We start from the raw sequence: 15,948 nt of genomic DNA, 5'->3' as shown, positions 1-15,948 counted from the left end.
CATGGTTTTCTATCCTAGCAGACCCCATTTTTATAGTAACCTCATATGGAAAACCTGAACTACTCAATGACATGCCTGGGGGGTAAGATTACTTTTTCTAGGCTTTGGAACTCTCTCACACAGGATATTAACCTGACACCCTCTTGGTTCTCTTTCGGCTGAGAGGCAAAGAATTCCCATTAAGTATGAGAAGACCAAGCTGAGAAGTTGAACAACAATCTAGAAAAAGATGAAAAAGTTGGAAAGAAATCAAAGGAGCACAGTAATATCAAGCAGCTCACTATCCCTATCCAGGAACAACAACAACAACAAAAGTTATTATGGCAGGAAAGAGGAATGAAGGAAACATGGATCTGCAGTCTCTATCTACTTTCTCTCAATCTGCTGCCCTCCAGATGCTCTAGACTAGAACTCCCATGGGAATTGCAATCTGAAAGACACCAGGATAGGGAAGACTGGTCTTTGGCAGAAGTCTTTATTTTTGGTACACCAGAAGTTTTGGGCTTTGAGCCCCTGCATTCCTGATCAATGGCCATGGTGGTGTCCAGGATTCTGTATCTGGAAGTCCAGACCTGGAGGCTCAAAGGAAGAGAACTAATTGTGTATGATACAATAGAGTCTCAGCTATCTAACATAAACGGGCTGGCAGAACGTTGGATAAGCGAAAATGTTGGATAATAAAAAGGGATTAAGGAAAAGCCTATTAAACGTCAAATAATGTTATGATTTTACAAATTAAGCACCAAAACATGATGTTTTACAACAATTCAACAGGAAAAAGCAGTGCAATACACAGTAACGTTATGTAGTCCTTACTGTATTTACAAATTTAGCACCTAAACATCACAATGTTTTGAAGCAGCTGTGGATCCGGGCGGGTGGCAGACTGCGTTGGATAATACAGAATGCTGGATGAGCGAAGGTTGGATAAGCAAGACTCTACTGTATATAAAAGCTTCTGGATTCCCTTTGCTTACAAAGTTGTCAACAAGCTCATTCAAAACGGTGAGAAAAACTGCCCAGAGATTTTTCTTGCCACAGGACTGGCATTTCTGACATTCTATTTCTGTTTTTCCTGCTTCTTTTTCAGTAGCTTTCTATCAGAAAACTTGCAAACAGTCTCCCTTCCCCAAAGGGAATGTCAGAGGAATGCTGTGACTCCATTGCACATGTTAAACATGCACAACTTGTGTTAAGCATTGTATGGCCTCACTCTGCTCAGTACTGCTAACTGCTCAGAATACCGGAGCTATTGAGAAAAGCTTTGCAGAAACTTTCATTCTCACTGCCAAATGCAGAGAAAATGGACTAAACAGCATTTTTCTGTACCACAGTTCTGTAAGGTCACAAGAGAATACCTTCAGCATATGATCGGAAATGCACAAACTGGACTGAATCAGCTTTATCCAAAGATTTTTTTTTATCTGAAATGTGATCTCAGTTATTGTAGTTAGTCTATCTTCGACCATTTTTTATGAACAGATAAGGAGAAGACCATTATGTCTTCTGACATGCCCAAATTCTTATGTTCAGCACATTCAAAGACCAAGTAGCCTTCATCAAATATAAGCAACGTTTTCCTCCTGGTTAAATGAAGTACTTTAGAATTCAGATCAAAGAGTTATACATCAGCAAAATAACATTATTTATTTATTTACAATATTTCTATCCCGCCTTTCTCAAGCCTGAAGGCAACTCAAGGCAGCTTACAAATTGGCAACAATTTGATGCCATAAAAATCCACAATATACAATTAAAACATTTAAAACAGCATTATAAAATTAATATAAAATCAATACAATACAAAAACCATTATAAGCATATAATAACCAATGTCTTCCTGTTAATTTCACTTTCCAGTAGCATCGTCTAAGCCAGAAGTCCTCAATAGGGCTGGGCGGTTTCGTTTCGTTAATTCGTAATTCGTTAAAAATGCGTTATTTTTTGTTAACGAAGCGATAAGGAACCATTCTGGAGCAACTTAAAAACGAAACGAATTTTTCAATTCGTTTCGTGAATGCTTCGTATTTCGTTATGTATTCGTTTCATTATTGGTTTGAGGTCGTTTCGTTATTATTTCCGCATGTCTGGGGCAAGTTTTATAGTTGTTTTTTGTTTAATTAGTGAAAAAAATTATAATATCACACCAACAGTCAACAACAGAGGGAGAGGGAAGCTTCAGAAGTTTTTTTAGCGTATTGCGCGATCGCGGCCGCCATTAACGAATCAATTCATTATTGTTTCGTTATTGTTTTGTAATTTTTTACCATTTACGAAATTTTGTAAATATCGAACTTTTTTAAAGGAAAATTTCGGAATTCTTTTAAATATCGAAATGCAAAAAAACCCAAAAAACGAATCAATTTTAGAAACAATTTTTTCCATTGTTACCCAGGCCTAGTCCTCAAACCTTTTAAACAGAGGGCCAGGTCACAGTACCTCAAACTGTTGGAGAGCCGAATTATAATTTGAAAAAGACATGAATGAATTCCTATGCACACTGCAAATATCTTATTTGTAGTGCAAAAACACTTAAAAACAATACAATAATTAAAATGGAGAACAATTTTAACAAATATAAACTTATTAGTATTTCAATAGCAAGTGTGGGCCTGCTTTTGGCTGATGAAATAGGATTGTTGTTGTTGTGTGCTTTCAAGTCGTTTCAGACTTAGGTTGACCCTGAGCGAGGGCTGGGTAAATTACCATATTTGGCCCTCGGATCTTAGTTTGAGGACCACTAGTTTAAGCCATTCCATGTTTCAAACTTACATAATTCTGTGTTTGTCTATTTCACTGCATTTCTAAAGGCTTGTTCAAAGGACCAGGTTTTTACTTTTTTCTGGAAGATCAAGAAGGGGCGATCTAATATGTCTAGGGAGAGAATTCCACAGCCGAGGGGCCACCACTGAGAAGGCCCTGTCTCTAGTCCCTGCCAGACGCATCTGTGAAGAAGACAGGATCAAGAGCAGGGCCTCCCCAGATGATCTTAAATTCCTAGATAGTTCATAGGGGCAGATAAATTTGGAAAGGTACGCTGGGCCCGAACCATTACAGGGGATTTCCTTGACCATCTCCACTCCAGACATTCCCAAAACAGACCCCACTCTCATATAGAGAGTATGTCAGGTTTTTTTTAAAAAAGGGAAATACTATAGCCAAGTTTGATGTCTTTGTTTTCTATATCAATAAAGGATTGTTTTAAATGGGGAATAAACAAAAATATAACCCACCACTTGCAGTTTTTGCGTGGTATTGCTCAATGTGACGATCATTTCATAAGTATGGGCCTAAATTATTTTGGTAGATTCCTGAATGAAATCAGCAGCAACTAGTTCCTAACTGTTTAACATTCACAACCATGAAATATATTTTTCTACCTATTTTAAACTGCTGAATGAATAAAGTTTTTTCAAAAAAAATTAGTACCAAATCTATTCTGGACAAAAAATATCTTCCTGCCATAAATACTAACCTGGCCATCCTTTGTTCTGGCTTCAGCACCATCACTGTATGATGACATCTAGTGCAGAATTAGCACAGTGTAACTTAAGATGCCCAACGCAAGCAGAAGCATTGACTCCACATGCAAGTTGAGCCTTCCTGCTCTAAATCCACTCACTTCTGGGCTTCTCCTCTGGGACAGCCAATCAACCAAGAAGCCAGACAAATATGACTGACAAGCCTTTGGATTTGGGATGGGGAATGAGAGGATGATAGTTAAAGTAATAAAGCAAAGATGGTGAATAAATACATGTGCTCTTGGCTTTTCATTTCAAGCTTTACATTGGTAGTTTTCCACCCTATGTTATATCCACGTGTTGAAGGGATCTCAGTGAGTTTCCAGTCTGCAGTGTCATGATGGAAGAAACTGAGACGGCCCAGGGCACATACATTCCCTTAGTTGCACTGCATTGATTAGGCTCTCTTAAGCAAAGTGGCCAGGTTATCTGAGAAACCTATTGATTGTTCGCTTTGCTCCCTTCCTGCCTCTGTTTCTCGTTCACTTTTCTGCATTGCCATAACAAACCCCCAGTAATGTGTACATCCCAGGGATAGTCTTTCAAAGTTGTAAAGTATCGCTTTGGAGCCCTTTTCCCCTTCACCTGAAGAATCAGCTCCAACTGTTCCCATTTCCCAAGGACAACTCCTGTTGTAGAATCACAGAATCATGGAGTTGAAAGAGACCAACTCGATTTTCCTAGGGAATTGCCTCTTTCATAGAAGAGGCACTCCAATCCCACCCCTTACCATGCAGGAAAAGGACAATCAAAGCACCTGCAACAGATTACCATCCAAACTCTATTTAAAAGCTTTCAAAGAAGGAGCCACCACTACATCATGGGGCAGTGAGTTCCATTGTTGGACATAGAGTTGGAAGAGATCACCACATTCATCCAGTCCCATTCTACCACACAGGAATACACAATTAAAACACTCCTGACAGATGGCCATCCAGCCATGATTAAAGATGCCTATTAGACAGGATGATTATTATACTGTCTCCAATATCAGAGACTGGATGTTTCTGTATACCAGTTTCTAAGGACCATGAGGAGAGAGGGGTATTACTGTCTTTATGGGCTTCTCTTAGGCAACCCACATTCCACTAAGGAGAACAAGATGCTCGACCAGTTATAACTCATCTAACACAAAAAGTTGGTTCATGTCATTTTTTTTATTAAAGCACCATGATGTACATTGGTGGTGCTATATAAATAAATTCTATCAGGGCCTTCTCAGTGGTGGCCCCTCAGCTGTAGTCCATGCTCTGGTTACATCCTGTATAGACTACTGCAATGCACTCTACGTGGGGTTGCCCTTGAAGACTGTTCGGAAGCTTCAAATGGTCCATCGGGTGGCAGCCAGGTTACCAACGTTCAGGAGCATACAACTGCTCTGTTGCCAATTTGCTACTGGGCACAATTCAAAGTGCTGGCTTTAGCCTATAAAGCCCTAAATGGTTCCAGTCCAGCTTACCTGTTGGAAGTATCTCTCCCTATGAACCAGCTAGGAATTTAAGATCATCTGGGGCAGCCCTGCTCTCGATCTCACCTTTGTCACAGGTGCATCTGGAGGGAATGAGAGACAGAGCCTTCTTGGTGGTGGCCCCTTGGCTGTAGAACTACCTCTCTAGGGATATTAGATCACCCCACTCCCTCCTGACCTTCAGAAAAAGAGTAAAAACTTGGCGTTTTAAACAAGTGTTTAGAAATGCAGCAAAATAAATAATTATGAAATAGGAAGAATGAACAAGGAATGGCTAGATGCTGCTGCTGGATAATGATTTTAGCAGGACAACACTGGCGATTATATGTTTTTAATGTTGTTTATGGTTTTAATATTAGGCTGAATGTTTTAACTATATTTTTATGAATGTGTGGCATCAAATTTTACCAATTAAGTAAACCTTGAGTTGCCATAAGACTGAAAAAGGCGGGCTACAAATGTCGCAAATAAATAAATAAATAAATAAATAAATAAATAAATATCATCTTAGCTCACAGGAGGGAATCAAGACAAACATGAGAAAATAAAATGAGAAAATAAAAAGCAGAAGACAAATATTATTTAATGTGATATGAGGAAATATGATAGGGGGGAAATCTAGAAAGTCCAAAATGTGGATATGAGCCTAAGTATCACCATTTATTTCTGAAGTGTGAGGTGTTCCTCAAGGGAAACATCTTCACTTGAAACTTCTAAGATTGGCCTAGATACATTCATAGGAAATATGCTACTGGGAACAATCCTCCATTGACTGGGAAACGGAATGAACAACTTAATAGAATCACAGGGACCAAAGGTAGGGAAAAGCCAGTGAATCCTTTATAAATTAAAATCCCCAGCTAATTCTGCATCTCTCTGCAGAAAGTCAAACAATTATGGATTTGTTCTTCCCAGAAAACTGCTGACTTTTTTAGAGACCAAATACTATTTTTCTATCTTTTGTTAGATTTCATTGTTGTGCTGCTTATTGATTGATTTCACATTGTTATTATTAAATTATCATAGTTGTTACATCAAAATACAAGTAATAGATTTTATAGTAGTTATCACAGCAAAGTAGATATGCATGTAGGTTCCCACAGGACAAAAACATACAGATTAAAACACATTCATAGTTCAGTTCTTGTGGGTTTTTTCGGGCTATATGGCCATGTTCTAGAGGCATTTCTCCTGACGTTTCGCCTGCATCTATGGCAAGCATCTTCAGAGGTGAGGTCATCCTCAGAGGTGAGGATGCTTGCCACAGATGCAGGCGAAACGTCAGGAGAAATGCCTCTAGAACATGGCCATATAGCCCGAAAAAAACCACAAGAACTGAGTGATTCCGGCCATGAAAGCCTTCGACAATACATTCATAGTTGTTGCCAAAACTAGCAGTTCGGCCTCTTCATCCAGCATAATTGCCATGGCTAAATGCCACAGATTTCTATGATTTGTAGTTTGGTGAAGCAATGCCTGAGGAGGTTAAAGGCCTTGGAACACTATAGCACTACATAATTCCATAGCATTGAGCTTTGATAGTTAAACTGGTGTCAAACTGCATTAATTGTACAGTCCAGACCAGACATGGAGAAACTTCGGCCCTATCTGAGTTTTGGACTTCAACTCCCACAATTTGTAACAGCTACCGGCCATGGTGGTCCATGCTCTTGTTACATCCGGAATAGACTACTGCAACGCACTCTATCTGGGGCTGCCTTTGAAGACTGCCCAGAAGCTTCCACTAGTCCAATGGTCAGCAGCCAGGTTGCTCACCGGAGTGGCGTACAGGGCACATACAACTCCTCTGTTACACCAGCTCCACTGACTGTCGATCAGCTTCCGGGCACAATTCAAAGTTCTAGTTTTAACCTTTAAAGTCCTAAATTGTCCTGGCCTAGACTACCTGTCTGAACGTATCTCATGTTACGAACCATCACGAAATTTAAGATCATCTGGAGAGGCCCTGCTCTCGATCTCGCAGCCATTGCAAATGCGACTGGCGGGAACGAAGGACAGGGCCTTCTCTGCAGTGGCCCCCCATCTGTGGAACACTCTCCCCAGGGACATCAGACTGACCACCTCCCTCCTGTCCTTTAGAAGGAAATTTAAACTTGGCTATGGGACCAAGCATTCAACCAGTGAATAGCAGCAAGTGAAAGAAGACTTAAGCAACTCGTGACAATGAATTGACCCAGACTTGGATTTTGGATTCTGATTTTTAATAGGCATGTTTTAATCTATTGTTTTAATTATTGTTTTAATACTTTTATGTATTGTTGAATGTTTTATGATGCTGGCATCGTATGGTGCTTTTGTGAGGCCGCCCTGAGTGTCGTGTCCCGTCCCGTCCCCCCCCCCCCCGGGGTGTGTGAGAAGGGTGGAGTATAAATATAGGAAATAAATAAATAAAATAAATGCCTGGCCCAGATGGACCAGTAAGGATTTGGAGGGTAAAAATGCAAGGTGCATGAAATATGCCCAATGAATTGTGGGGCCAACTTGGATAGGGGTTCCAAGACAGGTAGGCATGCATAGCAAGTCCTGGCTATAGTGTCACTAATTATGGTGTCCATGTTAACATGTAGAACCATAGAGAAAAAAGTGTAATTCCAGTTGTTGATCTAATTGAGCAAAGGTGCCAATGGTATTTATATAAATGTTGACCCACCATTCAACAAATGAATCACTGAGTCTATCATCCAGGATGTAGGCCACTGTCTTGGGAATGATGGCAGGTCATTCTGTATCTAAACCAAAAATGGGCAACTGTGGGAGGCCAGGAGGCTGCATTAGCTTCCCAAGAGACTTTGGATGACCCTCTAGTTTTTGGGAGGGAGTGCATGCAGCCTATGGGCTGCGCTTGCCAACCTCTGATCTAAACAAACAGCAGCAAGCAGACGTTCTACAAACTGGCATATGCTGAATCAGGCAATTTATCATGTGTTACAGACACAGATCAAATGCCACTGCCTTGTGAAATTATAGCCATCTATGCTTAGATATTTAGAGATATTTAGATATTTAGAGACTGAATCCCAACAGAAAAATTGCTACTCCCTTTAAGGATGAAGAGCTGGGTCCTAAATGGCTTTCCATTTAAAATATGCTGGAAGAGATGTGACTTGTGTGTTGTAAAGGAAACCTAGCAAATTAGAGTAAATCATATAAAATAACCCAAGGGAATAGCAAACCGTTCATCCTTTCTGACACCCCCCTCCACGCACACACACATTTCCAGATGACAATATTTCAATGAGGTGTTTCTCTAGTTTCAAAGCAGGCTTATCTTTCTTTCTTTCTCTCCCTGAATCTATGACCATCTTCATCTAAATGCAAGGTCATGGAGGGTCACAAAGCTGACCTCACCAGTGTCTGAAGGACTGTGGTTGAAAGAAAGAGAGAGATTTAACCTCAGATAGGATCTGTCAGCCAAAGGACAAGACAAGGCTTTCAATCTACATTACTAACCAACCAAGTGTTTATCACTTTTGCAACACCTCAGAGGAAACACTTTTGCTTCCAATTCATTTCTGGCTCCCACAAGAGCAGTCTGCCTACTTTGCATGAAATGCCCTGGGCTGGAGCTGTCTACAGCTGGGAGCTTTTCAGTGGCTCAGGTTGAGGCAGCTGTGCTCTTCCCTATACATGGAGGCAGAGTTCTTCCAAGTGCTACCTTTTCCGCCCAGCCTCCCTCCTTCCCTTCCCCAAGGAAGCTCAGCTTTGAAGCCAATCCATAAGAATGTGTTTAATTGCCATTGAATTCCCAATGGCACACCTTGAATGGATGAGGGGAGGGGAAAGGATGGAAGGAAAAGGAGCACAGGGGATGAGCCAAGCACTATTCAGACAACACTGAGCAATCAATAGGCCAAGTGAGATGGACAGGCAAAACACTGCAGGGCAAAGGAGACCTCTTGCACTGGGACAAAGGCCTCTCTCCAGTCAAAGATGTCTCTCTCCTCTTCAAGTGAACTGTCTTCACATTTTCTTTCTGCTCAGGCCAAGGCTAAGACAGCATTACATTCTTCAAAAACACTATTATTCAGTGTGTGGCTCGTTTTCATATATGTGAAAAAATTTAAAAATGTAGCATGTTCTTTCTGGTGCAGAAATGCATACAGAGCAGAAGGGGAATTTTTTGTGCTGATGGTTTTTATTTGGGTAGGGGGAGTTAAGGCATAGATAGTTACATTGGACCATAAGAGATATTCCAAAATCCACAGCACTACAATATTTTAACCAAGACAATAAACTTGTCATATAATACTGTATAAGATTTCAAGTACACCAGAGCTCTTCATCAGAATAGATGTTAAACCAGTTGGTTAAATCCCCTACCACTTGAAGATAGGTATTTGTGGAAACAGCCCAACCAAAAACAAAGTCAAGCAACTCAATTTGGCTTCTATTAGCCTTTGCCTACCTAAAATTAGTCTCTTTCAAATTAAATTTGAATTCTTTGGGGTGACAATTTGATGACACAAGAAAACACAATTATATCACCATGCCAGAACAATGATCTCTCTCCACAGTGCAGTTATACACTTTATTTATTACAAATGATATTTTTATTGTTTTTATGTTTTCATTTTATTTAGCATGTTCTCAGGATTACTTACATAAAAGTACCATTGCAGTGCAATCATATGATATAAGATCCACTGAGTTCAGTGAGACATTCCAAGTAAGAATGCAATCGTAGCAAGAGATACCATGTCTCAAGAAAAGTCCATACAGCAACACATCTGGAGCTTATCCTGATATATGCCACCAAGTGCATATTGAACTGCAACCAATGCCACCTATCACCCCAATAAATCCAAAATTCTAATCATTCTCCTACACATGAAATCATACAAGATCTAATGAGAAAAAGGCTATTGGCTCATTACCACCACCTTTCTTTAAAAATTGAAAAACAGACAGAATTAATACCACTCTCTCTTCTTACCTTCTTTCAGCATCCCCACTTTGAGGCATTTCATAAAGCGACATGCCTGACAGGATTTGCGCCTCCGTTTTGTGATTTCACACTCATTGGTAGCTGGGCAGCTGTATTCAATGTTCCCTGTAAAGTGTAAACACAAGGAAAGGTAATCACTAAAGCCTTGCACAAGCAAAGATGAGGATGCTCTGGAGAAAGCGTGACTTGAAGAAGTTTGATTTTTCTGAAAACAAAAATGAATCATGAATTTTACCAGACTGTAGCCAATCTGGCAAACGAGAGGTACCACCTCCATACATACTGTGGTCATATTCACATTTTTATCATGGAAACAAGTTAGTGGAGAGATTGGCTGGAAACTATGATAAATGGGGATCAATATATAGGAACACAAGAATATACATGACCTTTTTGTGTGTGTTTATGTCACCTGTCCTCCAAGAAGTTCTTGTTTTATCCTTACAACATTACTGTGAGATAAATTGGGCCAACAGATGATGTATAGCCAAGTGTGAACATCTTGGCTGAACAAAGTTTTGAAGTCAAATCTCCCACATCCCTAGTCAAAAGTTCTATACCTTACATGGGTGCTTCTTATGCTATCTGATGGATAGGGATGGCAATTTTGGGGGGGTTGTTTTTTTAGTGTGCATGAGATTGGCATTATATCTGAGCCAATCAAGCACAAATGTTGTTTTTTTAAACAAAAATTCCTGGAAGTTTGTCAGGGACTGGCAAAACAATTGCCAGCTGCACTACATCACATTGATTCCTAGTGTTATTTATTTATTTACTTATTTAAAGCATTTCTATTTCGTCCTTCTCACCCTGAGGGGGACTCAGGGTGGAGCACATCATATATATGGCAAACATTCAGTGCTGAAACATAAAATAAACTATAAATATATGGAAACATCAGTTATCTCCACTTGAAATCAATTGTTTAAAACCATCTCAGATCAGCTATACTGGATCCGGTCATCAGGGTAGAGTTTCCTATTGATGCCTTATTGCACTGTCCCTTTCTGAAGGAAGGGGGCTGATCTAATCTCACCAGGGAGGAAGTTCCGTAGTCAAGGGGCAATCACTGAGAAGGCTCTGTCTCTCGTCTCCGCCAATCGTGCCTGTGATGGTGGTGGGACTGAGAGCAGGGCTTCCCCAGAAGATGTTAATCTCCACAGTGGTTCATAGAGGGAGATGCGTTCAGACAGGTAAACTGTGCCAGCACCATTTAGAGCTTTATAGGCCAAAGCCAGCACTTTGAATTGTGCTCGGTAGCGAACTGGCAACCAGTGGAACTGACACAACATGGGAGTTGTGTAATCTCTGTATGCTGCTATTTGAAGCTTCCAAACTGTTTTCAAAAGCAACTTCATGTAGAGCGCATTGCAGTAGTCTATCCTAGATGTAACAAGTGCGAGTACAAGCAAGTTTGTAGGTAACAGTTGCAGTCCTTAGGAGAAATGGTAAACAGTAGTGCCACTGGGGCAGGATTTGGAGGCAAAAACCCAATGGATTGTTTCATACTGAACAATTATAGAACTATGATTCCATTTTAGCTGCCACGAAAATCTGGGATTTGCAGTTCAGCAAGCTCTAGTATTCTACCAAATTTCAAACCTCAGGATTCCATAGAATGCACTCCTGTCAATTAAAATGAAATCATAGTGTTATAATTGTGTTGTGTGAATAGGACCCCAGGCAGGAGAATGAGCAGGACGGCTCCCAAACAATACAGTCCAGAATATAACTGCACCACTGACATCAAATGACCTTTGCTCCCCTCAAACCTCTCACACACAGAGACATACCCACATACCCTCCCCATGTTCATGCGCAAAAATAACAACACGCTCAATTGAACAACATTATACAAAAACGGTTTAAAATGATCTTGGTCCTGATTAATGCTGAGAACCACCAGTCCAATTAGCAAAGTCTTAAGAATACTTTGATATGAGTTTTACAGGGTTCCATAATTATGGGGCAAGCAGTAACTAATCCCTGTTATTTGACTTCTGAAACAAAATCTCTTGATTATAATCAAAAATCCTGTAAAGAAAAAGCTCTGGCAGTAATCCCCCAACAGAGAAAACTGTAGCTGAAAAGTTCCTATAGCTTATTTCTAGTTTGTGTGGTTACTGAGTAACTTCCATTTGAGCTTTATGTTTTCCCACCAGTGCTATAGAATGGAGGCTAACGTCTGTCAATTGTCTGATCTGCTCCTGCAGAATGTTGCGAAATATAATTCGGGAAGCCGAGGACCTCTCTAGCTGAGAATTTCAAAGGCTTCACCCTGAACTTCATTTCCCAGAATTCAGCAGGAGCAACTTGGACAATTGGCAGATGATAGCCTCCATTCTATAATGCTGAATAGTCTGAACTGCTGAAATTTAATCAGTGTTTCTCAAACTCTGTTCTTCCAGATGCTTTGGACTTCAGTTCCCAAATTCCTAAGAACTGGTAAACTGCACAGAACTACTTCTAAGATCTTTAATGTTGAGACAAAACCCTGGAATGGGTCACCCCACTCCACTGACATTCAAACTACTATCCACCACTGCTCCCACCTTTATCCTTATTTAGAGAGAAGAAATAAGACACACATGATGCAGCCACAGTCAAGAAACAATAGTGTAAAACTGTCTACTGTCTTCGAAACTTTAGCAAAGTTTCTTCTGTGTTTTTCTTGTCGTTGTTGCTTTATTTCTTCCTCCGGTTCTCTCAATTTCTTTTATGGGTCCAGAGGCTGGCTGCCAGCGGAACAAGGCTGCTCAGGCTGCCTTGCAATTTCTGTAAGTGCCCTGTGATAAAGTGATGAGATTAACTCATCGGGATTCCAGCAGCCTTCCACCGGCTGGCAGCCATGCTGCCACTTCCGTTGCTGTGGACTAGAGGTGATCCGGCAGACAGCATCTGAAAGAACTCTGGGGTGTCTTTGGCAACCAGAGCAGAAAGCTGTGCATGCCAATGAGAAGTAGTAAAAAAAGCATGTGTCCTTGTGTGCTTATATATGTACATGTTTGCCAACATGCTGTGAGCCTGGGAATGATCCCATTTGGCCACACATAATTGAATAACATGATTTTAAAACAGAAACAGAATCATGAGAGATCATAAGCACCACAGTAGAAAATGGGGTGCTTGGTGAACCTATTATATGTGTGTTTAAGTCACCGCTCGGCTCATGGCAAACCATAATTTCTTTGGGTTCTCTTAGGCAAGGAATACTCAGAGGTTGTTTTGCTATTTCCTTCCTCTGAAATATAGTGGTATTCATTGGTGATCTATTCTCCAAATACTATCCAGGACTGACTCTACTTAGTTGTTCCTGTGGATAGTCTCAAAATGAGCCTTGATGCTCCCTTTCTCGTCATTCATCCTCTTGCATGAAACTTTTACAGTATTTTTAAAAATAATTTATTCTTCAGGAATTGCACAATTTTGATAAATTACCAGTTTACTGTAGCTATATTTTCCCCTTTTTAGACCTAGATTTTGGACTTTCACAATTCCAAGGTTTTCCCTTTTTTAAGTAGATAGAAAGAAAGAAAGAAAGAAAGAAAGAAAGAAAGAAAGGAAGGAAGGAAGGAAGAGGTATGGTCAGGAAATATACTTGCCTGTGTGATAGCTCAGAAAGCGGAAGATTTCTGTACAAATGGACAAAAGTACATCACATGTGATGCGATGGAAAATATTATTTGTTTTCCTTAAAAACAGAACAGAACTAAACACTATGGTAAGAAGGCGATTCCTCCCGCTTTCCCCCCTCATGGGATGAGGGCTACGGGGCCACCCACAGGAACACCATACTTTGATGTCACTACAGTGTCTAACATGGTGGAATCTGACAGTTTCCATCCTAAGTTAAAATACGTGCCTTTAGCCATTTCTGCATGAAAACAGTTTAAGAACGGTGTCCCATGGGGAATTGATGGAAGTAGTCTTGTGTTGTATGATAGGCTCCATGGAATTCCATCTTTAAAATGTTTTTAAAGTGTGTAGAAATGGGAGGGGGGAGAGAAAGGCTCTGCATCTGATGAGGTCCCAAGTGTAGATATTCATACTATGCTGAGAAAATGTGCATCTGTTTGTTTAAAGTATTTCTGTATTGTCTCCCAGCTCACAATGGCTTCCAGGCAATGAACAAATAAAAACCAAGTCAAACAATACAAAGATAAAAACAGTTTAAAGCACATTAAAATACTCTTTAAAAATTCATAAAACCAGTCAAAAGCAATCCTAGGACAATCTAACAAGAGAAGTAAAGTTTTGTATGAAAGTTCAGTATGACCCCCATATCTATAGGTCTAGTACCTGCAGTTACATTTATTCACCTCCAAAAAGATATGTCTTCTCTAGGTTATCCTTGTACCACTCATCTATTGGTTCAAGTATCCTCACAAAGGACCTCATCATATTGGCTGCCAGAATCACCATGGATTGTGGCAAATCCAGTGGTGCATGTGGAGGGCATGGGAACTCATTGCCCCATGTTTCACATTGCCCGACTTACCAGAAACCCACCCCACGGGAGAAATGTCTACTACCCAGCTTCCCCTCATTGTTGCCAGTGCAGCATGGGAAGCCTCCTGTGTTGCTGCCATGGCAGCATACACTAGTTCCGCTGCAATTTAGCCATGAGCCCTGCTGGAAGTAGCTCTATGTCCTGAGATGGGAGCGGGTGGGCTCCATGGCTAAACTACAGCTGAACCAGCATAGGCCGTTGAAGATAGTCCCATGAGGTCGTAGGTCTACAAACGTCTTCCCTGTGGATATAAGAGTCATACTGTATACATATTCCTTCCCAATGAGCAAAGCAAAACTAAACTAAACTGAGCTATGGTAAATCTGTATTAATTTTTGTGTGGAATATCAACCATGACTTTTGTGTGGAATATCAACCACCCTGAGTCCCTTTGGGGAGGGAGGGCAGGTTAAAAAATAAAGGATATTTGTTATTTTGTATTGTTGCTCCTTAGGCTTCACTTGAGATCTGAGAAGAAAGTTAGGGTTACTTGATGAATTTGTTCTCTCTGAATTTCAATATGATCTGACATGATATATGAAACACAGACTAATCATAGTATGGAATGTGGTTGCCTTTGGAATTTTGCCCTGCACATTTTGGGATTCATTTCTCAGCTCAATAAATTATGCATGCACACAAAATAAAATGTGCTTCTAAATTTATTCAGAAAAAAAGTGTGTAAAACACATATTTAACTTCAATTTTTCATTCAGACTCTAAAAAGAACAGATAAATACAGAACTAGCGTGGAATGGATTTGGGAACAAACACATGCAAAAGTGACACATTCCAAGCATAAATTGATCCATCTGTATTGCTGAAAAGAGTTGTTTACAGGTAATCCATTCTCATGCAAAACAGGCTGTACATTTCATTCAAGGTATACCATTTTCCGCACAATTATTTTGTCAAAGAAAAAGATTAAGAAGATTTTGTGCAAATACATCAATTCATGTTAAGCACAAGAACATTTTTTCTTGCAAAACCTTTTTGGCAGCAATAATTTTTCAACTATACATCCCATAATTCTAAGATGCTATGCACAATACACACACATGAGCATGAACAAGCATGGACACAGACACCTATATTAATAATAAGTGGATAGATAACTGATTTTAAAAACTAACAAACTTAGCAGTATTTCTGAGTTCATAACTACATGGAGGAAATCAACTGTTTTAAAGAAGAGTTTTCAGGAATTGAGGAGGAGGAATCATATAGCTGGAAGATACCACATGGGCCATTCAGTCCAACCCCTTGCCATGCAGAAAAGCACAATCAAAGCATCCTGAGAGATGGCCATCCAGCCTCTGTTTAAAAGCCTCCAAAGGAGAAGCTTCTGCTACACTCCAAGGCAGAGAATTCCACTGTTGAACAGCTCTTCGGGAAGTTCTTTCTAACATTCAAGTGGAATCTACTGTAATTTGAACCCATTGCTCCAATGAGTCCTAGTTTCCAGGACAGCAGAAAACAAGCC

General features: G+C 40.2%; 1 protein-coding gene across 5 annotated transcripts in view; it reads right to left on the bottom strand.

Moving 5' to 3' along the window:
* ESRRB (estrogen related receptor beta) overlaps positions 1 to 15,948 on the bottom strand; it is a 187,470-nt gene that overhangs the window by 33,905 nt on the left and 137,617 nt on the right. For all 5 annotated transcript variants that reach the window (XM_060758124.2, XM_060758116.2, XM_060758091.2 and 2 more), the window contains one exon: positions 9,944 to 10,060. In XM_060758124.2, coding sequence (XP_060614107.2) covers positions 9,944 to 10,060 — 117 coding nt within the window. The remainder of the gene's footprint in view (positions 1 to 9,943; positions 10,061 to 15,948) is intronic.

The sequence above is a fragment of the Anolis sagrei genome, chromosome 1 (genome assembly GCF_037176765.1).
Source record: "Anolis sagrei isolate rAnoSag1 chromosome 1, rAnoSag1.mat, whole genome shotgun sequence".
In the NCBI taxonomy this organism is placed as follows: Eukaryota; Metazoa; Chordata; class Lepidosauria; order Squamata; family Dactyloidae; genus Anolis; species Anolis sagrei.
Note: the sequence above shows the minus strand (reverse complement) of the source record. Positions and strands in the feature narration are given on the sequence as shown.